The 26,956-nt window shown below is 53.2% G+C and overlaps 1 protein-coding gene across 2 annotated transcripts; it reads right to left on the bottom strand.

Moving 5' to 3' along the window:
• Positions 1 to 269: 269 nt before the first annotated feature.
• Positions 270 to 26,956, bottom strand: Papln (papilin, proteoglycan like sulfated glycoprotein). Of its 2 annotated transcripts, XM_028782164.1 has the most exons (27): positions 26,900 to 26,956; positions 22,666 to 22,781; positions 21,443 to 21,503; positions 21,113 to 21,215; positions 19,225 to 19,355; positions 18,624 to 18,747; positions 18,164 to 18,244; positions 17,906 to 18,078; positions 17,683 to 17,806; positions 17,185 to 17,311; positions 16,794 to 16,859; positions 16,111 to 16,318; positions 15,332 to 15,514; positions 15,041 to 15,182; positions 12,941 to 13,021; positions 12,527 to 12,788; positions 11,485 to 11,605; positions 11,060 to 11,198; positions 9,512 to 9,986; positions 8,834 to 8,971; positions 8,466 to 8,590; positions 8,048 to 8,201; positions 7,428 to 7,565; positions 5,202 to 5,329; positions 4,995 to 5,103; positions 2,614 to 2,780; positions 270 to 445 (listed from the first exon to the last, which is right to left on the bottom strand). In XM_028782164.1, exons 1-27 carry the CDS (start codon positions 26,954 to 26,956, stop codon positions 270 to 272), a joined length of 3,909 nt encoding a protein of 1,302 aa, XP_028637997.1. The 2 variants fall into 2 exon arrangements, with proteins under 2 accessions (XP_028637997.1, XP_028637998.1); XM_028782165.1 differs by lacking the exon at positions 16,794 to 16,859.

Consider the following 26,956-nt stretch of genomic DNA (forward strand, 5'->3'; position numbering starts at 1 on the left):
AACATTTTGGCCCAAAGCATTTCAGATAAAAGGTCCTCGACGCAGCAGAAACTAGAGGGAAGGTGTGAAGGGTTCCTCTTCACAGCAGCCTGTGGTCCTAAAAGACAGACCCTGTTGAGCAGTACAGGGGAGGCCAGCACTGGCAGCTGCTGGGGCTCAACCCTGGATTTCTGAGAGGGGCAATATCTGAAAGATGACTCCCTCTGCAAACCGTGTCTTACCATCCCTTCTCCCCAGCAAACCATCCAGAACTGGGCCACAGCTAGCCTTCATCCCTGCTGCCAGACAGGCTGGGCATTCGGCTGGAAGCGGGAGCAGCTGGCACAGCAGAAGCTGGAGTAATATTCATTGCCACAGAGCTGGGCCTGCAGGATCAGCGCACAGTTGGCCAGCTCGGGCTGGTCGATGCAGTCCTTGCCTAGATCCCTGGACTGTGCGGCTGGAGCTGCAGGGGAACGAGAGAAAGGGCTGAGGCAGCTCTCGCCACGGCCTCTCACAGGCCCTCCTGTGATCCTTATCTGCAAAAACCACTTACAACAGCACCCAGGACACGTAATAACTACAGCAAAAACCTGAGTGCTTACTGCTGTCTTGGCCCTACAGCCGTGTTCTCCCTCAGAAAATGAGGCAGGCAGAATGAGGTAGCAGACCACCTTTGTCCCTACAATATTTCACAGTCACTCAGCCCTTAGGCAAAACAAGCCAGGGTGAAAAAAGCCTACACCACCACCCCATGCCAGCTAACTCCAGTGCCAACAGTTGGCTGCATGAGACAGTCACTGTGTGACTCCAAACCAATGAATGAGAGCATAGGTCTGCAGCCTGGTCAATGGGAGTAGACAGGAAGGGGACAGCTGAGGTTCTGGAGAGATGCCTCCAAAATAGGGAAAGGTCGGCAACATGCAGCCAAGAACAAAAGAGGGCTCATGCCATGGGTGGGGTCTGGGAGATCAGCTTGGCAGCCACTTGTCACCAAAAGCCTAATAACAGCCTGCTGGCCACCATTGTCAGACACACTTGTGATTATCGTCCCTCGCTGTAGACACATCTACAGCTAGTCACAAATGTGAGCATCCAGGTCCCCTTGAGTTGTTTGGCTTTGGTTTTAAGTCAGGATAATGTTACTCATACTGCCTGTGCAACCCAGGTGCTAGGATTCATAGGTGTGTGTCACCACGCTCAGATCCTCAGCCCTCAAAATGACTTTCTCTTCACCGTAGTAAATCTGCACTCTGGTTTTTCTTGCTCTTACTAGTTTGATTAGTGTATAGATAGATGAATGGAGTTTTCTAGAAACATCAAAGGTGTAAGTCCTGCCATATGGTATTTTCACCAGAGTGCTGTCACACAGGCATACACAGTTACAGCCATGTGAGTCTCAGTATTGCAGAGCAATGGGCTGGCCCTGGGGTCCCAGGGAGCTCGGGAGTTCACAGCGGGATGCCTGAGTGTCAGTCTCACAAAGCAACATTTAACACATTACTTCAACCCCTGGCCAGTTCTCCAGGAAGACAGCCAGGCCTGCCCAGTGGGCCAACCCTCCTCTAGTGGCACAGTGTTCAAGCACACCAGGCAGTTGGTGCTGTTACCGCCAAGCTAAGGACCCTTTCTCCAGGATCTCCTCAGGTTCTGAGAACTGGCTGCTTGGCTGGAGGCTCTGAGCTGTTTGGTACTCAGTCTCTCCCTGAAACACTAAGCCCTGTGGAGGGCACTGTGAGTGGGCCCCTCCTGCCCTGTCACTTAAACGCAGAGCTCCTGCAAGTTTGAACATTAAACAGTCCTGTTCCACCAGTTCTGACGTGGAACTTAACACAACAGGCATGGTAGCGCCTAGGAAGCAGAGGCAGGGAGAGTAAAGTTGAGACCAGTGTTGGCGACATAGCAAGTTCAAGACCAGCCTGGGCTACATAAGCAAGTAACTGAAATCAGGAGTCAGAAAGCCTGGCTTTGATTCCCAGCTGGCCACAAATGTGCTGTGTAACAGTGGGAACACCCTGGAGCTCTCTGGCTGCCTGTCTTGTGGATGGAGGGTGAGGGTGACCATACCCTGTACATGCCTAGATAATCAAAAACACACTTTTCCATTCTACAGACGTTTTTATATGAATTGTTTTTAATCTTCATCTTTAAATTACAAACTATACGAGATTTGGAAAGGAGACTGCCAACATTGATCAAAGAATCGGTCCTGTGCCTTTAAGAAGGTCCTCCATTTACTGGTGCTGGTCTAGAGCCTAGGGCCTTAGGCAGGAGCTCGCACTGAGCCACTGCCCAGCCCCATGGGACCTTCTGTCACCCTGATTAGAATTGGTAGACTTTAGCCGTCCACCCACCGTAAACATTATCCCCGCCAATCTTATTCTTAAGAATAAACTTGGTAACCTTGAATGACAGAACTCTGAACACTTTGCTACATCTTCACCTTGGCCTTAGATTTTGGGGTAGCCCCAGTAAAGTGGGGCTCTGGGGCCATAATAAACCCTCACCCCAGTTCCAATGCCAGAAACTGGAACGTGAGCACAGAGGAGAACGAGTGTCTTGGATCACTAAGCCTGTGGCCCTCGGTGCTCAGCTGCTTTCAGGACAGCAAAGCCCACGATGAGCCTCTCTCACCTGGCAGGGCCACCTTCACCTCAGTGCTGCGGCTCACAGCGTGGCTCCCACGGAAGGCACTGCATGTGTAAGAGCCCTCATCCCTGGGCCGCAAGTTGTGGATCAACAGTGTGCCATCTGGGGACTGGTGCACACGACGGCCATCAGCCTGTATCGGCAGTCCATTCCTGGAGGAGACAGAACATTGGGAGAAACATACAGGGCCTGTGGAGACATGCCCTGAGAGGGCTGCGAGATGAGAAAGACATTAATGAGCCAAGGCTATTCCAGAGCTAAACTCTCCCCATGATGGCAGGTAGATGTCACCTCAGGGAAGAGGGGACAGGTGTACTCAATTGGTAAGAGGACATTAGAAGCTGAAGTGGCACAACATCGGAGCTACCAGTTTGCCTTGGACCTACAAAGGCGCCCACTCCAGCTTGTCACTGACAAATGCCAGGCCCCATGTCAGGGGAAAGGTAAATGCACCTTCATGGCACAGGAGAGGATGCCAGTGTCCAGGGAGCCTCCCACAAGAGAGAGGCAGCTGACCTGAGGAGAGGAGACAGCAGCAGGGCTGGCCAGCAGAAGAGGACAGTGGGGATTTGGGGACTTGAAGACAGGCTGTCACAGCCAGAGCAAGAAGCAAGAGGGAGCCAGTCAGGACTCCTGGCAAATGTTTAAGCAGACAATGGGGGTGACTGGGGGCTTGAGTGGAACTGTCCCTGCTGGCTGGGGCGGCCTGGAAGAAGGGCGAGCAGGGGGCTGGTGCTGCTTTGTGCACATGGAGAAGATTTGAGACACTCAAGTGTAGAGACAGTCAAGGTCAGATGTAGGAGGTGGACACAAGAAACCAGCCAGCTTGGTCACTGGGCAATGGTGGTTCTAGGGCCCACCTCCTCTCCCATAGAGGGCAAATGGGTGACCAGGTCTCCGCTCTGATGTCCTCCAAGTGGAAAGGAATGAATAGTTCAAAAAATGAATGTTCTGAATCTGAGGTGCCTGTGAGATGCCAAATCTGAGATCTGGAGAGTCCAGACAGACCCAGAAGTGTGTCATTTGTACCTGTGGAAGGGCATGTCTCCAAAGCCGTCCAGGTAACAGCTCTGAGGACACCAGGCAGCCATGGGAAGGGAGTGTTTTGAGAACAAGCAAGTGGCCAGTAGGACACCACCACAGATGAGGTAAAGACTGAGACCGTCCTGTGGTGGTAGGGGCAAGGGAGGTGATTGATGGCCTCTCTAGTACACTGTCCCCTGGAGCAGGGGCTAGATGTACATAAAGCAGCGATCAGTAGAGACTGCGGGATGTCCCCACATGGGGTCTCTGTGAGCACTGAAGCCGCTGGCATCATGATCACCTAAGAGGCACCTGAACACGAATCACCATCATCCCGCACCAAGGCATCCCTCCAGGAAATGCTTGCCGTTGGCCACGTATTACTCTTCCCAAGGGCATCTTACCCTCTCACTACCTCCCTGGTCTCTTCCCTGACTCTCCCAGAGCCAAAGCCTTACTTTCTTTATGCAGAGTCAGCACCTGGAGGAAACCTGGGCCAGGGGCCACCAGCTCATAGTAGACTGAGCCCAAGTGGCCCCCACATCTCCAGACAGTAACCTACGTTCAGATGCAGTTTGGATCAGTTTACTGAAGTCAGGGCTGGAGAGATGGCTTAGCAGTTAAGAACTCGTTCTTGCAGGGGACCGTGGTTCCGTTTCCAGCAACTCCACGATGACTCACAACCACCTATAACCCCAGTTCCAGGAGATCCGACCCCCTTCTTTCTCACCTCCATAGGCACCAGGCATGTATGTTGTATACGTATACATTGCAAGCAAAACATTCATACACTTAAGTACATTTGGAAAAAAAAATCACTAAAGTCTCCAGAACTGCATACAGCTCTGTGGGTCTCAATACGGAGGAAACAGCCATATCTGGAAATTCCGCTCACTATCTTAAGCTGGGCAGAGAGGATGCTACTGGCTTTAGCAGGTGATGTTCTAGACGCTGCTAAATAGCCTACCATGCACAGGCCTAAAACAGCAAGTTTGTCTGGTTCAGTATTTCAGTGATGCTAAGATTAAGAAATTAGTGCTTGGTGTAGTAGCATATACCTTTAATCCCAACACTTGGGAGAGTCAGGCAGATCTTTGAGTTCGAAGTCAGCCGGATCTACAGAGTGAGTTCCAGGCCAGCTAGAGCTACATAGTGTGACCTTGTCTTAAAAATACCAAAAGAAAAAAAGAAACGGTAGCCCAGCCACTGTCCTCTGAGCTTTGTGGTGTAGGAGAGGCTGTTGCAGCCTCCAACCCTGGCCCTAGGCCTCAGAGCATGGTGCCATAGGAGCAGTGGTGACAGTGACATTTCTGACAGTGGCCCTGACTGGAATAATGCTTTACCTGGACCACCTAATGTTCACACTTTCTCCAGCCACCACACACAGAAGCCTGGCGGTGTCACCCTCTGGCACGGTCACAGCAGGAGGCAGGCCTGTGATCATCAGCTCCCCTAGGCATGAGAAGACACTGTCAGTGGCTAGCCCAACCCCTCTGCCACCTCACACCACTTGACCTTAACGCCCATTAGCCCCCTCACTCAGGACTTACTCAGAACTCTGAGCTGGACCCAGCGCTGGTCTCGGTCCTGCCCATTAAAAGCAACACAGGTGTAGAAGCCACCATCTTCCACAGTCACCCGGCTGATGACCAGAGAGCCGTCGGGCTGCACCTGGTGCCTGGGGACCAAACACAGTCATTTGTCTTTGAACCAAGTAGGGGTTGTGCTGGGATCAGGAGAGGCAGAGTGCAGAGGAGACTGAGCAGGGGCCAACTGTTCAAAAATGTCTACCCAAAGAGCTGCTGATGTCCACACAGTACAGCTGCCTGCACTTATAAGTCACTTGATGATAACTGGCTTTTAAACTCAGTAACACATCATTTTACATTTCCCGATTTAAGAATTATTTGGGGCCAGGTGTGGTGGCCTATCATCCTGGAGCAGAGGATTACCATGAGTTTTTGGTGCCAGCCTCTTGGCACTCCTGGCAGAGCAAAGGATTGCCATGAGTTTTTGGTGCCAGCCTGGTATACGTAGTGACTCCCATGCGTCCTGACCTACAGGGCGATCCCTATGTCAGAAAACAAAAAGGGGGGGAAAGCCTGGTGATAGCACAGGCCTTTAATCCCAGCACTCGAGAGGCAAAGGCAGGGGAAATCTCTTGAGTTTGAGGTCAGCCTGATCTACAGAGCAAGTTCCAGGTCAGCTATGACAACACAGAGAAACCCTGTCTCAAAATATTTAAAAAAAGAAAAAAATCAAACACATACACAAAGAGGGCTTGCCTTTCTCCCCCTTTCCCTCTGCCTTGCTCAAAACCATGAGATTACATTCCTAAAGCTGGCGACTGTGGCTGACCGTTTGTTACTTGGTGGGTTCTTTTTCCCATCCTTTATCACACCCAGTTTCATCTTCTTTCACTACATAGGAGAGAAAGGATAGAGTGGGAAGAGAGAGATCCCTGAATCTAATTTCTTTCTTTTTGTTGCGTCTTTGAGCATGACTACTAACAAACTGCAACCACACCCCTGAATGATGGAAAATAACCCACATTCTCGGGAGGCCCTAGCATTTATATATCCTCTGAAAAGTTCCCAGAATTCCAAACAGCATACAATTGCAGAAATAATCTGCAGCTGGCAAAACCACACTTCTAAAGCTCGAGGCAAAGGATAGTCAGCTGCTGTGGACAGGCCGATGCAGCCCCATATCCCACACCTGGGATTAAAATAAAAGCACATTCTCATCAGTACAAGCCCTTAGTTGGCCACTTCCTCCTCCTGAGGCTGACTACTAAGGCCCAACTATCAAAGTATTGAAGTCCATCAATCAAAAGCCCCCTTTGCCTCACCTAATTAGCATGCCCAATTAAATACCTCATCCTGACAGGGGGTTTCTTCTTGTACCAAAGATTTATTTACTATGTATACAATGTTCTGCTTGCATGTACCTGTACACCAGAAGAGGGCATCAGATCTCATTACAGGTGGTTGTGAGCCGCCATGTGATTGCTGGGAATTGAACTCAGGACCTCTGGAAGAGCAGTCAGTGCTCTTAACCACTGAGCCATCCCTCCAGCCCCCTCTTGTACCTTTATAAACCACATCTTCCTCTGGGCCACTCTAACCAGATACACTCTATCTTCCCTATCCAGAAATAGTCCTTCCTCCCACTGTTGGACAAACATCCCTGCCTCTTCCCCATCTCCCTCCTCCTCTATCCCCTGTCTTGGTCTGTTATTTCCTGCCCTTTGTCCCTCAGAGACAAATCTCCTTTGTGCTAAGAACTTGGTTTTAGGGGTCCTGATTGGATATTTTTCCTTTCAATGACTCTTACTATGTACCCCTATCTGTTCTGGAATTCCATATGTAGACCAGGCTGGCCTTAACTCACAGAAACTACCTCTGCCTCTAGGGTGCTGGGATTAGAGACTTAGACTTACTGGTTTTTTTGCCATATGCAAATAACCTCAAATCCAGATTCTGTAGTAAACTGTATGCTATTTAGCGCCTGTGTATAACCTGCTGCCAAGAAGCACATACTTCTGTCTAGCTCCCCGCAGCTTCCAGGACAGACAGTAGACATCAGCACGGCCCAGGGCGTGCAGAGCTGTCTCCTCCCTTGGCTGACCTCCTATTTTTGTCAACCATACTTTAGGAATGCCCAGAAGTCCTGTGTTCCAACCCTGTTCCTCCAGAGCCTAAAGTCCTGCTCTGGCCTCCATAGGATGGGTGTGGCTAGCGACCGGACAGGACAGCAGGAGGGGATGAATGAACCTGGGAGAAGAGACCAGCTGCCCGTCTCTCTGCCACTCGATGGTGGGGACTGGGAAGCCTTCAGCACGGCAGGTCAGCCGGATCCGCTGGCCAGGATTGGCATCTACCACTCCAGGCTGAGTCCGGTCCAGACGTAACCTACAGAACAAATTGTACACACACAGCTAAGGGCCCTGTCTTCTGCTTCTCCCTACAACAGGGGTCCTCTGTATGGTTCCCTTTCTCCCTCTCTAGTCAGTGTTGGCTTCCTAAAATTATCCTTTAGTTCTGTTAGGACACCAACACTGTGTGTCCTAACAGTTTGTTAAGAACCGGGGTAGGGTCTGAAAGGCTCAAGCTGGCTGCCACCTTTGCTGGCTAAACATACCCAGTGTGTTCTGTCTACCTCCTCCTGCCCCATCTGCCACTAGGCCTTGACAGATGTGCTGCCTTCTTTGCCCCTCAAGTCCCCTGAGATTGAACCACCCCTCAAGGCCAGCTCAAGGAGCTAGGCTTTTCTAATTGTCACCTCTCAGGTCACTGGGTGGCAAAATCCAAGCACAGCACAAACCTTCCCTCATCTCCTATTGAGACCACGGACCAGGAAAAGCTGGGAGAATTGGCGCATGCTGTGCTGTTACCTGGTGGCAGGCCTAGGGTGTGAGGAAGAGAGAACCCTGTGGCCCCCAGCTTCTGCTCCTGTTCCACGGTTCCGAGGACCATGGCCAGGGTCTGAATTCCTGGTCTCAGGGAAATGCCTTGACTGGCCCTCAGACAGCACTGCCATGTCATCCCCTGTCAGGAAGCCAAAAGAAGCAAGGTAGGAGCTTTGAGAAGGGAATGGAAGAGACCAGCAAAGACACAGGGAAAAAAAGACTACGACAACGATGACAACAGGGTATAGTTCCTGTCCCAGGAAGAAGTGACCCAAGGAGGAACTTATGCCTTTCTAGGGTGGGTCAGCCCCTGCCCAGCCCCTCCCTCCCTTCCTTCCTCCTTCACTCCCAACTCTGTTTTGTGAGACCCCGGGAGGTGGAATAAATGAGATGGGACAAAAACCTGTGACTTGAAGCTGTATCTTCTGGGTCTCGTGGCCTGGCCTGTGGCTGCCACAGCTATAAATGCCAGCATCCTCTGGCCTCAAGGGGCTGATGATGAGGGAGCCATCTGCCTGTAGTTGGTACCTGAATGGAGGGAGGAAAGACATGATTTCTGGGCTCCTGAAGGCAGTAAAAATCCCCCAGCTCCCATGCTACCAGAGAAGACCATATAGCACTCTGAGCCCTCTCACACTCCCGAGGAATGCCAGAAGGGCTTCTCTACAAGAGAGGACATTACACATGCAGGACATGGAAGGTAGCGATTGCTCACCAGTATCTTACAGTGAACCTCTCACACAGCAGATGGGACCGTGGGTTTACACACACCTGTTAGAGGAGATGGGCCGGCCCTCTTTCTGCCACCCTGCCTGGAATTCCGGGGGGATGTTGCCAGGGCAGAAGAGTTGTACTGCCTGCCCTGGAGCTGCCTGTACCAGGGAGGGTTCCGGGCCTGCCAAGCTGATCCTGCAGAGACAGACGGGAAGTAATGTGTCTGCTGCCTCCCACCACAGGAGCATGGCCAGGGAGACTCTCATAGGCATGTGTAGGGCTAGAGTCCCATAGGAGACTCTAACCTTCCTGACCTCCTGACTCACCCCCAGGCAGCTGACCAACACAGAATGGTTGACCCCTGCAGTGTGTGCTTTGGTTCCTTAAGTCTTCTTATACCCCAAACCCCTTATTAACACCGTGGGGCGAGTGATAAATAACCAGCAATATCAAAACCTACGATATATCCAGGGAGTGAAATATTATCACTATTTTACAGTGAAGAAACTGAGGCTTGGAGCTAGCTTTTCCAGCTAGACACAGACCTTGGTACAGTGGGTAGATCAGAGAAAGAATCTAGGAGCAGATACCTCTGCTAACCCTCAGGATCTCTGTAATGGGATGACAAGACCCACCTGGCCGGACTATCTAGGGGTCAGAGTCAGAATAAAGCATGGGCTGGGGCTTGGTCCAGGCCTGGGCATCCTATGCCCTCACCTGGGAAGCAGGCCTCACCTGTAGGAGGGACTATGTGTAGGTGGCACTGCTGGCCTAGCATCTCTATCCAGTCCAGGGACTCTGGGCCGGAGCTCCTGACCTCCAGGCCGTCTTCCATGGGCTGGGATGTGGGGCGCCTCCCCTGGCCCAGGCTCCTGTTCTCTCCGCCAAGGGCTTCCAGAAGGTGAGGGCAGTCTTGGGACTGTGGCTCCTGTCCTATGCCAATCAGGTTCCTGCTGGCCTCCAGGACCACGTTGGCCACCATCCATGTGGACGCGATGTCCAGTGGCTCCTGCCTCAGGATGGCGGGGCCCATGCTGCCCCCGGCAGGTGTTCATGCACTCCTGCTCCGACGCAAAGTTATTGGCATTGCCATGGCAGCCGCCATACCAAAAGCGGTTACACCGGCCCACTGATGCCACAAAGTACCAGTGGGCGGCCCAGTCTCCACACGACCCTTGAGCACTGGGCAGCAGACACCGCACTGGGTAGGCTGTGGATTGGGGATGGAATATGTCACAGGTGAGCACACCTGTCCTGCTTTATAGAGCACAGCCCCACTCTTGCCAGGACCCCTGAACTCCCCTAGGAGCCCAGGATACTCCCAGGATCTGTCCTAGACTTCCTTAGGCTAAGTCGCAGCAGGCCCCACCCATGCCAAATTAGAGTCCCCAGGAAGAAAAGACCAGGGCTCCCTGAGCAACCTAATGTCCCTTCCAGCCTGGGCCCTGTGGTGTGGTGCACACACAAACCAGCCAGGAGTTTGACTTCACTGTGACTACCCCCGAGGGGCTATGAACGTGCCCAGCAGGACAGCCCTGCTGGTCAGCCTAGACAGCCTGCTCCATCTCTTCAAGCTACCTGTCCTGATCCCACCCTTCTGGAGAGCCCTGGGCCACCAGCCTGTCAGACTTCAGATGCATATTCCCATGACAGACCCTGGAAGCACCACCCATCCGCCATCCTATGCTCCAGCCCTGATCTCTCTAAAACTCAGCTGCTACGCCCTGCAACACACACCCCATTCTCAGGCACGGGCAAGCCCTACAGCACACTGCCCACTTTGCCCTGCCCTTCCTTTGGGAGGAGCCTGATCCCAGACACAGGATGGACCTTGTTTTACTTAAGATCCCCATTTCTCTTTCTTTCCTTTCCTTTCTTCCTTCCTTCCTTCCTTTCAACATAATCTTATATATTTCAGGCTGGCCTTAAACATTGAATGTAGCTGAAAATGACCTTGAGCTTCTGCTCTTCCTGCCTCTACCTCTCAAGTGCTGGGATTATAAACCTGTACCACCATATCTGGTTTATGTAGTACTGAAGATTGAACTCAGGGCTTCGTGCATGCCAGGCAAGCACTCTACCATCTGAGCCGCATCCACAGCACTGACAGTCCCACTGATAATCCTCCCAGCCTAACGTAAACATCTTAGATACAGGAACATCCCTCTGGCCTGGTATGTGGTGTGTGCTCACGTATTGGGAAATCTGAGTCAATGAGATATCTGGCCATGGGTGAGGATGAAGGATCCAGTGACATAAGGATGGGAAGTGGCACCATCTCACCATAGCTGGGCTGGCCCACACAGCCTTCCCCCAGAGGACCAGATGCAGAAGCCACGTTGTCATAGCAACAGCCAAACTTAGAGCTTCGACACTCGCTGGGCTCGCTCTCATGGGCCTGGGGTTGGTGGACCTTGGGGTTCTGGAGAAGAAGCCAGAGATTGGGAAGTTAGGAATAAATCTTGTTTTCAGTGGCGAGCCTGGGCTGACCGGAGGGAGGGTGACAGGAAAAGAGAAGGGACACAACCATGACTCAGAGTCAGAGAACCCCACCCAGGCCTGGGGGGGATTGGAGACCACCTCTGAAGCCCTGGTCTTTGAAAGGATGGCCTAGGTTGCCAGGTTTGTAGGGTCCTCCGTTTCCCAAGGCTGAAGCTACAAAGACCCTGGTAGCATGGAGCTCTGTTCTTGCCATGAGAGCCACTTACCTTGGAAGCCACTGCCCTGGACCCTGGCCTGTTTCCCGTGTTGTCGCTGCTGTGAGACCTGGTACAACCAGCCTGTCGGGGGCCCTCAGCTGCAGACACCCCATCAGGGCAGCATCCGTACCTAGGAAGCAGTACACAGCCACCCTTACTTGCCAGCCCTGTCTCTCCACAGGTAGAACCAGGCTCTGAGGCTGCCTACATAAGAGACTGTCCAGGTAAAGATCGGTCTGAGACAGCCTGTTTCCTTGAGGACAAACCATTCTTCGAGCCCCAGGCTCTCCTCACACCCACTGGAACCCAGGGACGTACAGCCCTGACAGTGGACCTATGTGTGATGCAATGTACACCCCATATTCCAAAGCCACCTGAGCCCACACAAACATCAGGCTCCCTCGTTTCTCTTACACCAACCAGAGTGTGCAAAGCAAGGTGAACAGAATGTTTTAGAAGGAAGGGCAATCCTCCTCATGGCCTCAGTCAAAAGCAGCTGTTGTTCCTGGTTCTCAGAGGAGGAGGGCAAAAGCAGAGAAGTCATTTGCCTCAAGTCACCCAGCAAAACATCTAGCAAGTGGCTGAGAGGGGGATGTCACCCCAAAGTTGCTGGCCTGAAATCCCAGACCCTAAGCAACACAGTCCCTCAGGAGCCTTGGAAGAACTTCAGGGAAGGCACTTAGAGTGGGGTGACTCAGCCCCCTCCTGGTGAGGCTGAAGGGGTGTGTTGGTAGAAGATCTTTGAGATATGACCAACTTCACACTGGGCTCCTGAGCCTGGAAACTGGAATTACCACTTCTTGTGCCTGCTACAGGCCTTAGGTTACCTCTCCATCCACAGGCTGGGCATGTTAGAAGCCCATCAGGAGGAAAAAAAAAGTCTCCCCTCCACCAAAAAAAAAAAAAAAAAAAAAGACACAGCCAGGGCACCTCAGGAACTCTGATCTAAACTGGTCAAGCTTGCCCTATGCAGGGATGCTGGCCCACCCACCATGGCCCAGCTCCACCTCCCCTTTCTACCCTGCTGAGGAGAAGAGCAGTCTCAACCCACCTGCTCTGAAGACATGAGGCCCCAGCCAGGGGACAGCCCTGCCACTGAGGCCCAAGAGATGGTGTATGGCCATCAGGACAGCACCCATGGGGGCTGTGTCTGCAGTCACGGGGCCCTGAGCTAGGCCTCGGAGGTGGCTGGTGTGGTGGATGCTGCAGAGTTGGGGCCCAGCCTGCAGAGGACAGGTGAGGGTCCTGACCCTCTCTGGGGTTACTCCGAGCCCTGGGTCTCTCCAGGGTAGCCCACTGCTGGTCTCTAGTATCTATATGTGAGAAAGAAAGACCACTGTGATGTACCAACACCCCTCACCCTCAGCCCACGTCTGGCTTAAATCTCTTTCCAAGGTCTCCACTCCCTCCAGGCCACCCAGACTCATAGATGATAGATCCCAGAAGCAGGAATCCAGCTTCTCACCTGCAACTGGAGACACTTGGGGGCCTGACAGCACCCTGGGGTCTGAGTGGCGGGTCCTTGAGTCCTGTATACTAGGAACCTCTGTAGAGAACCAATTAGCAGGTAGGTATGGAAGGCAGAACCAGAGCAAAGCAAGACCAGAGAGAAAAGTCAATATCCCAACCCATACAACACATCTCAGCAGGGACTTTGTCACTGCATTGGCTTTAAACTCACAAGAATCCTTCTGCCTCAGCATCTCAGGTGTAGGGATTGAAGGTATGACCAACATGCCTGGCTCAAAGGTCTTCTGCAGCTTTTCTACATGGATGTTGTTTTTTTTTTTTTTAACCTTGCCCAACTTAGCAAAATTAAGTCACTGTCCTGTTAAACCAAAGTGACCCGGAGGCCACAGGCAGCTGAGTCGGTAGGGCACTTGCCTAGCATGAACCAGGCCCTGGGTTTGAGCCCCTACATGAGAAAAAAAAATGGATTTTTATGGCATTTAGTAGTTAATAGTTTTAATAAAATTGCTAGATTTTTTTTTAATCATAAAAATCAGAGAAATGGTCTTTTGTTGTTGTTTTGTGTTTTAAATAAGGTAGCAGTCAATGTTTCTCAGTGTGTGTGGGGGGCTCTGCTCTCCTGGTTTGGTGTTGATGGGATAATGAACACAGACTTAAGGATACTACAGTAGGAGATAGGTCTGTGGAGGATGTGTTTACTATGAGGCGTGAGGTCTGGGGTCCCAGAACCTACTAAGTGATGTCGGAGTTCCAGGCCAGCCAGGGCTACATCGAGCATTAGCCTAGACAGAGTTAATTAAAATATAATTGTGTTGAGGCTGGAGACATCACTGGCCAGCAGCCATCTGTAACTCCGGTTTCTGGGAATTCTGATGCCTCCTGGCTCTGCAGGTGCTAGGCGTTTGCAAAGTACATAGATGTACACCCAAGCAAAGTACAGTACACATAAAAAAAACTTAAATCAAATTTTTAAAAAGACATTTCTCGGTCTAGCATGGTGGTGCACATCTGTAATCCCAGCACATAGGAGGTTGGGAAGCTGAGGGGGAATTCAAAGTCATCCTTAGCTACATAATAAGTTTAGGGTCAGCCTAGGCTACATTATATCCTGTTTCAACAAACCAATAACGATACTAACACTAAAGCATCACTGGGTCCCCTTTATCAGTGTGCAGGACATCACACACATGAGATGCCGCCACAGTTTACCTCCTGGGTTCCTGCCTTCTGCTCCCTGGAGCATCTCTCTCCTTCAGACTACCCCCTGAGCACAAGCCAATCTCTCTCTACCTCCAGAACCATGAATGGCCCTGGTACAGCTCAGCACCATTCTCTCCCATGGGATCTGTATGCTCAGACACAGTGTCCCATGACAGTCACAAGGATGGACAGTCACCTTTGCTGCCCACAGTGTCCAGGTGAGAGGAATCACACGTGCCCAGGGCCACACTGAGGTCAGCACGCACATGCTCTGAGCCACGTCCCCTGCCCCTCCGAGACCTGCCACACACCTCCACTGGAATCCTGTTGTCTCCATCTGGAGCCCATATCTCAGGGTTCCACAAACCAGTAAGCCTAGCTTCGTCATGACCCTGACTTCCTTCAGAATCATGCTCACACATCAAGGAAGTCCTGCCTCTGCGCCCTTCCCTCAGCAGAAGCCCCCCCCCCATTCCTGAGAGGCCTTCTTCCCTAGAGGGATGGGGGAGAGGGAGAGGGCAGACAGGCAGAAGCAGTACATGTTCTCTCTTCACTCATTCAGCCATTCAACAAACAGTTGCTCAGTACCTCCTGCATAGCAGGTGCATTGTGGGGGAAAGTGGAGAGAGGAACAGGAACCATGGACCCAGCCCTCAGGAAGCTTAGAGCTAGCAGGTCTCAGAAGCCAGCCACGTGGGGCATACAGCATAAGGAAACTAATGTAAAGATGACATCTAGAATGACACACTTTGAGTTCACAGGGACCTGTACATGGATTTGGTAACAGCAGAGGCAGCAATAACCAGAGATGTGGGAAAACAGCCCCAGGCGGGAGGTGTGCACGAAACAGGCATCCAGGGGACAAGGGGGTGCCGCCCTCCCTGCCCTCTCGTACCCTGAGGAAGATGACAGGGCTGTCTGTTGCAGGCTTCCACCTCGGCAGGCTTGGACGACTGCAGGTCCACACAACGACCAGGCGGCCCGATGGTACAAATCACCTGCCGTCTCCGAATCCCAGAACCACAGCTTTTAGAGCACTGATGGGCCAGGGTGGAGTGGAAAGAGAGAGACCCTGAGGCTGAGGACACCCCTGAAGAAGGAGGGGACAGCACTCTCTGCAAGCGCCTGTCCGGGAGCCCCGGGACCAGGCCTGGACAGCAGGCATTGGGAAGAGACGGGCACTTACCAGACTCCATGAGCCAACATGCCAGGCCTGGCCACGGAGCACAGGACAGGCCTCTTGCACACAGGGCTCCGTGAGGGTTGGCTGGTCCTTCAAGGAGCATGCTGCGGCATGGACCAGGGACTCCTCAGCCCCTCGGCAGGTGACACTCCTCTTCCTGATGCCAGTTCCGCATGTAACCGAGCACTGTAAGGACAGCTATCAGCAGGGATGTCCCCCAGCCCTGGAGAGCTCTCGCGCCTTTATCCCACTCCTGAGCCCAGAGAGGCCGAGTCACTGTTCTGAGGAGGCACAGCCTGAAGAGTGCTTTTCACACTCCTTTTATTTTTAGATTTATTTCTATTTATGAGTATATGCATGTCTCTGTGTGTGTATGCTACTCGTGTGTGCTCATGACAGTGAGACCAGAAGAGGGTGTCCCGATCCCCTGGAGCTGGAATTATAGGCAGTTATGGAAAAACCTGACATGAAGGTCAGGAATCAAACTCAGGCCCTTCAGGAAGAGCAGCAAGCATTCTTAACCACTTTAGTGCATGTGAACGCAGGAGACTCTTACCCACAAACATGTCTAGCTCTGTCTTCCCGCCAAGGCAAACCCTTTCCCATCTAGCCCTGGGATGCTAGAGATTGTAAGAGAACCCTGGACCAGAGTCTAGAAGTTGTGTCTCATCCCAGCTTCGGCCACATCTTCCAAGATGGCCAGCTAGGTCCCTCACCCTCTGGGGACCTCGGCAGAAGGCAAACGTTCCAAGCCATAGCTCCTAGTCTAAGGCACACCTCACCTCTCCCCAGGGCTCCACGCTCCAGACTGCACAGTGCTGCAGGTTGCAAGCCTGTGTGGTAGGGGGCTTCCCAGCTAGGCCAGCACACTGGTTCTCCTCAGCAGCCTCCTGGTCACCATTCCCATCTGAGGATATGCAGTAGACAGAGCGAGACTGGAATCCACCCCCACAGGAGACGGAGCAGGGCGTCCATGGTCCTACCTTCCAGCTGACCCCAAAAAAAGGGCGGACAGTTAAGACTAGTCCAAGAGGCTGCAGCTCCCCATCACAGAGTGCATCGAGGGCCCATCCCAACCCTCCCCAAGAACTCTGTAGAGAGACCACCAGCCAGGCCTCCTAGGCATCCTCTATGGCTCACTGGCCCCTGAAGGGTCTCTATAACTGACAGTCCTGGATGCTGCCCCTCAGCCTTCCTATCTGTGCCCCGACTCTCCCTTTCTCCTTTTCACTGGGTCCTGGCACCCCAGCTACACCCCATGGGTTGCTATCCTGTGTGAGGTGATCTCCAGAAAGGCTATTCTCCCGGTATGTGGAGAAACCCTGCCTGGCTGGGGGTACAAGGACCAAAGGAAAGAGAAGCTCCAGAGACACCATGCAAAGCCAGGCCCACCACCATCTCACCAGGCCAGGGGGTTGAGGAGCCCAACACCAGCCCTGCAGGAACCCCCTGGCCCACGGATTACCTGTTCCTACACACATGCTGGGCCCCAGCATAGCGCCACGCTCCAGGCCGGTGCAGGAAAGAGATCCTTTGTGCACGAACAAAGGTGTTTGCCAAAGTCTACTGGCCCTTTGGCCAAATTCCTGCCTCACTCACCCCTAGGCATCTGCTTGAGCCCCCTGTTGCCTCAGACAGGGACCTCTGACATTGTCCCCAATTCTTCCTGATCCCAGACTGGGCGTTCTGAACACTCAGGCCCATACACTGCCTCCCTCAGAGACAGCTGCCACCTGATGTGAGGCACCCTGCACCCCACCCTCAACCTTCAGCCTTCTAAAACATATGCCTTCCCCTCCCTTCCCACCCAAGTTCCTGGGCTCCACCAAAGGTGGAAGGGGCTGGCAAGCCCTCACCGCTTGGTCTTCGGACAGGGTTGAGTGTTGCATGACCGTCGGTGGGCTGGCCGAGGCTGGTGTTGGCACATGTGGTCTGGATAGGCCTCATTGTCAATGGTGCAGAACACCAGGCGGGTCTGGTGACCTGTCAGGAGGAGGATCGCACAAAGCTGCTGGGAGGCCAGGGCTCCCCAAATAAACTCACTAGTTAGGCACCTTCTGGACTGGGCCCACAGCTCACCCTGGTCATGTGTCCCTCTCTGACAGGTACCACCATCATCCTCAGCCTACAGAGGAAGAAGCTGAGGCTCAAAGAGTCCTAAGTGAGAGTGACAGATCCCCAGTGCGCCACTTCTCCCAAGAGGTCACCCCCATCTTAGTAAAGTCTGCAGCCCTTCATGGGACACCTAACTTTTTCCTTATGTGGAGATGCTCCACCCCAGCGGTGGAATACCTGAGGACAGGGCACTTATCAGCCTGTGTCATCTATTTCCTCCCCCAGACCCCAGTGTTCACCTCCACCGCACTCGGCACTGCAGTCACCCCAGGAACCATGGCTCCAGCTGAAACCTCGGCCGGGGTCATTCACGGGCAGGTAGTACTCGTAGTGTACTCCGGGATTGGACTCCTGGCTAATGAGCTGAAGAGAGTGTCTTCGCTGAAGTCCCCCTGCCTGGCCCACGGTAGCCCCGGCAGCCGGCCCACCTGTCCAGGGAACTTCCATCTGTGACCCACTCACCTCGATGACCAGGGGCTCCGAGGTAGGGCCCCGGGCCTGGAGCCTCTCAGGAGCCAGGTCCCCTTCCACACCTCGTTCATACTGTAGGACTGTGCTGGCCACTGGAAGAGCCTGGGCTGTCTCAATGGTCCAGTGCCCATTGAGATAGTACTCGCCTCGGATGCTCTTCACGGCTGTGGAAAGCCAGCCTGTCAGGGACGTGGGAGAGCGAGTTGCCCCTATGCGCCCCAGGCTGCCCAGCTCCAAACCATCTCTCACCCAGGAAGTTCCTGCTGGCAGCAGCTTCCTCGATGCGAATACTAGTGGCCCCCGCAGGAATGATGAAGATCTGGTTGTAACCTGATTGGAACAAGATCCAGGAGAGGGTACCGGCTTGCTCTCGGTGGGACTTTTTGGGGGGTAGTGATTTTGGTAGAGGGTGGGAGTAGGCTCTGGGTACCAGGACAGCTTGGGAGAGAGAAGGAACGTAGGACGAGGTGGGGCGCGATGAGGGCGGCCTCCAGGCGTCAGCCGTGTGAGATGAGACCGCACTCGTGGGCTAGGGTCCCAACCAAGGTGGGCGCATAAGGAAAAGGAGCCTGTGTAGGGCACGTGACCTGAGCCAGCCCCACTGAGTGCTGTGAGGATTACTTGGTCTCAAGCCTTGGTCAGAGAAGGTGACAGGCAAGCCAAGGTGGGCGGGCAACAGACCCCTGCAGAGACCCCTGTGCGACCCCACCTCTGCTGAGATCATTGGCATCAAAGGTTCCTGTGATTGGGTAGCAGGATGAGCCATCGCCCCCACACTGCAGACACTTGTCCTCCTGCTTGGTTGAGTCTAACTTGTGATCACAGCCGACTACCTGCGGGGGAAGGGGGCGGGAGTGAGAGCAAGGTGGGATAGAACAGGAGAGGCGAGCACCCCATTCCAAATGCCTCAGGCGGGACAGCAGGGCACTGGAATGGCTCAGACCCATCCCGGCTCCTGCTAACCACTTCCTGCCTCTCTTTGGAGTTCGTGTCTCTCCCATTTTGGATGTAACTCCTTAAATGTGGGCTTGGGCAGGCCAGAGGGCTGATCCTCTCCTTTCCTCAGAGAACGGTGAGCCCAGGCTGACAGGACAGAGAGAGCTGGGACATCCAGAGAGTTTCTTTAATAAAGTTAGTGTTCTCAAGGGCAAAGTTGAAGTGGTCAGAGAACACTCGTGATGACTGCATTGCATTCTGGGACCTAGTGATGTAAGAAACCACCAAGCTCCTGACAGCCACTTGGTCCTGCTGGTGCTGGAAGTCATCACCCATAATAATCCCCCAGCCAGCTGGGAAGGGGCGTAACTCACTCGGCAGACGCCATCCACACAGATGTCCCTCTGGCCAGGCTCACAGGGGGTCCCATCCACCACCGCGTCCTTGTGCTTGTAGTAGAAGTTCTGCCCCTTGGGAATGCAGTTCAGCTCACACTTATTAGGGGCTGGGTGGGCAAGAGGAGAGAGCTGGCATCTTGGCACCAAACTGGTTTGAATAAAAACTGTCTCTCACAGGCTCATGTATGTAAAGACTTGGTCCCCAGTTAGTGGTGCTGTTTGGGGAGGTCGTGGAATGTTGAGGGGTGGTGTACATTACCGAGTGTGGGCTTTCAAAGTTTACAGCCCCCCTGCCTCACTTCTGGCTTGAGTTCTCTTACTGTGTGTGGTTGAAATATCATCAACTGGATTCCCACACCAGCCACCACCAGCCACCACCAGCTACTACAGATTCTCCTGGAATCACAAGCCCAGAGATAAACTCCTTTTATAAACTTCCTTTCATGGTGTTTTTACCACAGCAACTAAAAGAAACTAATGTCTGAACATCTGTTGGGGGCTGGATGGGCAAGAGGGTGGGAAGCTGACCCCGGCACAAGGCCTTGTGAGAACGCCCAAGGGAGGCATTGGTGGTGGCGGCAGCTACAGAAGCAGCCAGAAGGGCACTCTTGCCAAGAGAGCCCCTTCCCAAGCAGCACGGATACCTGCCCTCTCTCCCACGGAAAAGGGATATTTTCTGTGAATGTACGTGTGTCTTGGGGGAACCAAGTCAACGGGCAACCTCTACAAAGAATAAAATTCCATTCTTTGCCATTTTATTTTGAGGCGAGGTCTCCACCCGATGCCTGCCTTGAAGGCTGGGCGTGGTGGCGTACACCTTTAATTCCAGCACCAACTGGTAGAGGCAGGGGGATCCCTGACTTGGAAGCCAACCTGGTTCCAGGACGACCAGAGCTATATAGTAAGACCCTGCCTGTGCTCCCCTCTCCCCACAAATCCTTAAGTCCCTATATGACTGAGAATAACCTTAAATAACCCCCAAAGCCCTAGCAAGATCATAATCATGTCCACTGCAAAGCGGTCAACCACTATATTTTAAGATAAAAATAAGTAAAGATAACTATGTGTGTGTGTACATGTAAATGCAGGTGCCGCGGAGGCCAGAAGAGGGTATAGGATCCCCTAGAGCTGGACTTACAGGTGGTTCACAGCCACCTGACACCGGTGGTGAAAAGCCAACTCAAGTTCCTGTAAGTTAAGAGCACTTAACTGCTGACCCATCTTTCCAGCCCTATCCCCGTATTATTACCACCATCATGGTGTGTGTGTGTGTGTGTGTGTGTGTGTGTGTGTGTGTGTGTGTGAGAGAGAGAGAGAGACACAGAGAGAGAGACACAGAGAGAGAGAGAGAGAGAGAGAGAGAGAGAGAGAGAGAGAGAGAGAGAGACACACACACAGAGAGAATTCCATCTGAGGGTGGAGACCAGAAGAGGGTATCGGATTCCCTGGAACTGGATTTAGACGGTCGTATCCTACTGACATGGGTGATAGGAACTGAACTTATTCCAAAACGATTCAGATGCATACCCACTGGTGTTCTTTTCCTGAACCCTGCCTAGTGTTTTCTCAGACCACTAGATGGGTCCAGGTAGATGGGGTATAGCCATTTTGGCACTGTTGGCTCCAAGCAGCACCATGCCTCCAGGTGGCCCCTCACTCCAAGCCTCTGGGGCATAAGGGGGTAAGGCTTCAGAACTGAACAAAACCGGATTGAAGACCAGAGCTTTGCTTTTAAAAATGTGTATTGAGGAGAAAGGGCCGGAAAGACCTTACTGGGTTACAGAGAGCACGATAAGGATCCGGTCCTTGTCTAAGTGTCAAGGCACCTTTGAGGGGCGCTACAGAGCAGGGCGGCGCTGCTTACCAGCGTAGTAGGGCAGCCACCGGTAGCGACGACCCTGGAAGTCGGTGCCGTCGAACTCTGCGCACTGCTCGGCCCGGAAGTCCCGCACGCCGTCTGGGCAGCTCTGCACGAGAACATGGGTGTCAGCGTGGGCACTGGGGAGGTTAAGGTCCTCCGCTAGCCATCCTCCGTGTCCTGGAGCCCTGGGGTCCTCGCTTCTGTCCCACCCACCCTTGTCCCAGGAGAGGCAGAACTCTTGCTCTCCCACAGTGCCTGGCAGGTCGTAGGCAGGGCGTGAGGATGGGGCGAGAGAGGAGGGGCGGGGAGCAGGGAGGGGCACGCAGGCTGTACCTCGGTGTGGCAGGTGCGATGGCTGCGCGCCGGGCCCACGCAGCTGGCGCCTCCATCTCTCCTGCAGAGCGAGAGTATCATCGGGAAGACCCCAACGTCCCCCACCCGTTCTTGGGCTCTCCTGGTCTCTCTGTGAGGGGCCCCGGTGGGCAAGGCTGGACCAGAGTCCAAGGCAGTTGGGGTTGGGGGGTGCGTTGCACTAGGACCCAAATCTCTTGGTCCTTGAACTTCACTTATTCCACCTCTACCTGTGGGGTCAATCTGTACCTTAGTAAGAAATAATCCAGTGTGTTAGAAGTTCTGGGTTTTTGTTTTGTTTTGTTTTTTTTGTTTTTGTTTTTTTCAGGGTTGGTTGGTTGGTTTGGGGGGACGGTTGACAGTTTGTTTTGTTTTGTTTTGGGTTTTGGTTTTTCAAGGTAGGGTTTCTCTGTGTAGCCCTGGCTGTCCTGGAACTCACTCTGTAGACCAGGCTGGCCTCGAACTCAGAGATCCGCCTGCCTCTGTCTACCATGTACTGGGATTAAAGGCATGCGCCACCACCGCCTGGCTAGCTATGTACGTACGTATGTATGTATGTCTTGTGAGACTAAGTCCCAGGCTGACTCTAGGTGAGGAGGACCGTGAACATTTCACTATCCTGACTCCACTCTCCTAGTGCTGAGATGACAGTCATGTGCCATTCTCCCACAGGTTCTCAGGAACCAGTTCACAAAAACGCCGGTAGGGGGCGCCCCATGACCTTTCCTTTGTACCCGACCCCCTCCTTGCTCTGCCCGTCACAGCACAGTGCCCATAGTAAATTCTTAACATTTGTCAGGAGAGGGTCCTCTGCACTTGACAAAGCAGCTGAGGGCAAAGATAACCTCAGCAACTAGGAGCCAAGGAGGGCGGCTGTTCATTAACTCTGCAAATTAAGCTCCCCCAACGCCCACCACCGCTCCTACCCCACTCTACCCTTACCTCCTGCCCACCACGACCACACCCCACCACCACCACAAGGTGCCACAGGAGGAAGTAGACCGGCCCAGCTCCTCTCAGTCTAGGTGAAGCTGGAATCCGGGGTGAGTACACGGGGAAATACTTGCTTTCCTGTATGCCCTGTTACTCTTCCACAATGAATCTGCCACCTAACGGCCCTGATGTCAGGCTCCAGCCCAGCAGCCAGACATTCCTCACTTGGTTTCTTTTAAGGGGGTGCCAGGCTCTAGACCTTCCCTCCCTACCTCTGAGAGTAGCAGGGGCGCTCGCGGAAGCTGATGCCTCCTCCACAGGTCCGGCTGCAGGGGCTCCATTCGCCCCAGGCGCCCCAGGTGTCACTCTGGCGCCGCACATTTCGAGCCTGTGAAAAACCGCGCTCTGCCTGTGACTCACCACCACCACCACCACCACCACCACCACCACCACCACCACCACCACCACCACCACCACCCCCTCAGAGCCCGGCAGAGGACCCCTTACTAAAGATGCGCCCCAACCAGTTCAAAGAGCCTAGAGACTTCCAGTACTGCGGGGTTAGGACACAGAAGCGCCACTGGGTAGTCGGTCCTAAATGTTCATTGCAAACTTAACCTGCTGTCTTAAGTAGTGGGAGGGACAGCCAGCCTAGGTGTGACTAGGCTCAGTCAGCTGGGAAGAGCCTGCAGTTTCAGGAAGCCTGGAGGACAGGCCCTGCAGGCATTTGTGGGTGCACTCTAACGTGAAAGAAGGGGTCCTTTTTTAAAAGGGTTGTGGGGGGGCTAGGACAAGGGTACCTTGATGCATTACTTTGGGCCTGTCATCTTACTTCACTGTGGGCTACTTGTCTAGCAAGGTAGCCATGTGTTCCGGCTGTCTACTGTTTGCCAGATGTGGTACAGAAGACGATTTCTCCCCTGACTATGTGAGACTATGGCAAGTTCAGAGCTTGGCTTGGTGTCCCCTGAATGGAGCCTGTGGATCAGTGGACCTGGCCCTTTACAGAGAGACCTTTAAGGGTGGGACAGATCATGGCAGGTCCTCAGGTTAGGTGGGGCTCTATCTGTTCAGAGAGTAGCCCCAAGAAACGACAGAACCAGATCCCCTGGAGAAAACCACCCAAGTCCCTTCTGGTTGAGCCTCTTCTGCTCTAGATGTCAGGGACTGAGCTTCCAGAAACTTCTATAGTTCTTGTCTAGTAAACTAGGAACTTTAATTTTGTCCTCTGTGGGTTGGGGGTTGGGGGACACTACAGCATTCCTGTTCATCTGTGGCAGACACTCCTGGGGACACCCCCTTACCCTTACAAGAGAATCTTACTCTTAGCTTCCTGTAGCTTACTGGGCCACCCCCTAAGTTCTAGTCAGTAGCAAACAAATAGAAGAGTTGGTTATCGGTCAGGAGCATTCCGGAGAGTGGACAGGCATTTGTCCTCCTCTTCCTCCTGCACTCCTTTCCTCTGGAAAACTCCATGTGAAGGCCAGAGTGGGATCAGTCCTTTAGACTGGGCATTGACTTGGGAACAAGCTTAGGCCTCAAACTGTGGAGACTTTGTGAAATGAAACAGCCATGAACTTCTGGGCCCTGAGTGTTTCTACGAGATAGATCTAATCTGCCTTCTTGAAATGACACAACGGAAGTGTCATACTGGATGTGACACCTTGCAGCCAGAATCACATGGCCACGTGGTACACACAGTCTCTCATCGAAGCCTCATAGCCTAATGGCTCCCAGGGAGAGTGACGCAGAGGAACAGCAGGAAAGTCTAGGCACCACACACTATAGCCCCAAGCACTCATCCTACGGCTGTGTCCCCTCCTGCCTTGGGGAGCAGGCAGCCGAATGAGACACTGGATCCTAAGCAACTAGACACGGGAGGCAGGGGATATGCTGTAAACACGTCCCATGTGCTGAAGGGGACTTAACTCGAAGCACCACCATATGAACCTTTAGGAAGTATAACTCCCAGTATTCAGAAGGAGTCCAAGTATGGACAAAGAGAAACAAGAACTTCCCCAACGGGGAGCTCATAGCTCGCCAACCTGAGTGACCAGGGGAAGTCTGCTGACGGCCAATGCCGAGGATCTCAGTACTCTTGTTTTTATAGACCACAGTTCGGAAGCAGAGCAAACCACACTAAGCTTGCTAACCACACAAAGCCAAGCAGGGGCCAGCCAGACCACAGGTCCAGCCTCTCATGGTAAATCATCGGCTCCTTCAGATCTAGCTAGAACTGAACCTCCGAGCTTTCCAAACCAGTGAACCCAAGTGCTCAGGTATTCTGGCAGTGAAGTGCAAGCCGGTTTTATTCGGCTCGAGTTTCTATTTTAAAGTGGGGAGCTTACTGTGTCGTAGGTGTGGGGGTGACTCGCCAGACTGAGATTCTAGCCTGCGTGACCCTCATGCCTTGCCGTCATGTGGTGAGTACTAGGATGTGGCCCTCACATGTCTAGCTACTGCTGGCCCTGACCAGGGTCTATTTAGGTCTTTGTCTAGGCCTCTTGGTTTAACTGCCCCCAGAAACCCAACTCTTCTGGAGGCAAGATAGGGCTAACTCCTGCGTCCAGAACTCTGGCCATGAAGACATTTTAGGTTGTCTTACAGGTAGGGGAGTGGTCTGAACTTAGGGCTCTCGAGAGGTTCCCCTTCTGCCAGCTGCCCTATAAAGACATTCCTTGCTTCCTGAGAACAGCACCTCTAAGGTACAGGCCTCCTGCTGGCATATGTGTGAGCCCTGGCAGGTACAAAGCTGAACCACGCCCCCTGCACCTTTCCACACACATCTGGTCACGAGTGGCATGAGCACATTTCATTCTCTGTGTAATTATCCACACCTCAAGCTGTGTGGTGATGAGAAGCCAGGAACTGGTGAGGCCCAACCCTGCTCTGGGCCTGTCCCCGCCTGTCTCATGCTGCTCTCCGCTCCCCACCCTTCTGTTAGCTCCAGGTCCCAGCTCAGGAGCCCCCTTTCCTGCCGGTGTCCACAAGACCCGCTGCCTGAGGGCACCAGGATGAGTGTGGGAAGGAGACAGATGACAGGGCAGGTGAAGGGAGTCCCAGTCTCGCTTTGATCATCTGTCCAGTCATTGTGTTAAGCTGATTAGTCAACCCTGACAGGGACCCTAGGGTGATAAGGACCCACCAGTTAGAGGCCACTGAATAGTGAACCTGAATCACACCTCTCTACCAGAGGACAGGGAAAGAATCCAACCTCATCTAGGCCTTTTGTGCAGGGGAGAAGGGAGGAGAGGGTGAAGCAGAAGGCCACATGTGTCCCCTACATGGGAGAAGGGACCTCATAGAATCCAATGAGCTTCCCATTCATTGATTCATAAGTGTGACAACTTACGGTGTGGACATTAGATCACCCAAAGCCCAGGAATCTATGGCTTGGAGAACGGACTAAAATGGAACAGATGTTCTGGAGTGGCTCTGGGACTGCATCCTGGGGATTTGATGGTGACATGGAGACCGCTCCACCCAGACTCTCATCAGCCTGTGCTGAAGGATCTCAGAGCAGGATCTAGGGAGTGGGGGCTATAGGCTGGCGCAGGTGGCATGTAAGAAGGACATGAGGAAGTGGGGCTGCAGCCCACCAACTGCCTGACAGGCCTATGTGTCAGGGTATGAGCTTTTGGGGGGCTTCCTAGTGCCTGCCACTGGCACCCACTCCTGTCTGCCCTTCTTGTCTCCACCCATATTACTGTAGAAGCAGTGTACCCCCTCTCCTCCCCAGGGTAGCAGTCTTAGCCCTTTGAGACTTTCTTGTCTCATTTGAGTCTTCCGGGGGGGGGGGGGGGGGGATGGGTAAGACTGTGGTCTCCCTTGTGGGGAGATTTTCACGGTAGAACGGGACCTGGCATCCCTGTGTTCTCTCTTCTGAGCACCCAGCTCTGCAGATGCCCTGTCCCTGCAAAGGGTCCCAGTCTAGCCTTATGACTCCAAGGAGCCTTATTCCTTGGGCTTCCCTCATGAAAACAGATACCTGATCGCCACTCGGCTTCCAGAATCCACCCTCTAGGTTTGCTCTAACCTGACAGCCTCAGCCACCTCTAGATTCGAAGTAAACTCAAGTCAACATCAAAAGCTCCTTGGTTGTGTACATTTCAACTGTCCAAAAAACACATGGACCTAGTGGCTGCCTACTGAACCTCAGAGAAGGGGAACATTCCAGCTGTCCCCTTCAGGCAGAGTAGACCAGACCAAAGTAGGCTGGTCCCGGCAGTACATCTCTGGCTCTTTTCTCTTTAAAGGGAAGAAGTCATGATAAACGCTCTGAAGCATTAGCCAGGGCCCAGTGGACTGTACCCATCACCTTCAGGTAGGACATTGGTTCCTGCAAACTGCCCTGTGTCCAGTTAGGAGTCTAAACACTTTAGTCAGACAGACCTCCATGGAGCTGGGCAGCTGTAGGCTCAATTCTTCCCGCCAAGTCTTCCTGGCACTGCCCCTCCCCCACCTCTCCTAAAGAAACCTCCCAGGCCCTGACAAGGCTGCACTCACCCAAGACCCTGGAGTAGAGGCCATCAGCAGCAGGAACAGGAGAAGGAACAGCTGCAT

Source organism: Grammomys surdaster, unplaced genomic scaffold (genome assembly GCF_004785775.1).
Source record: "Grammomys surdaster isolate TR1022 unplaced genomic scaffold, NIH_TR_1.0 721, whole genome shotgun sequence".
NCBI lineage: Eukaryota > Metazoa > Chordata > Mammalia > Rodentia > Muridae > Grammomys > Grammomys surdaster.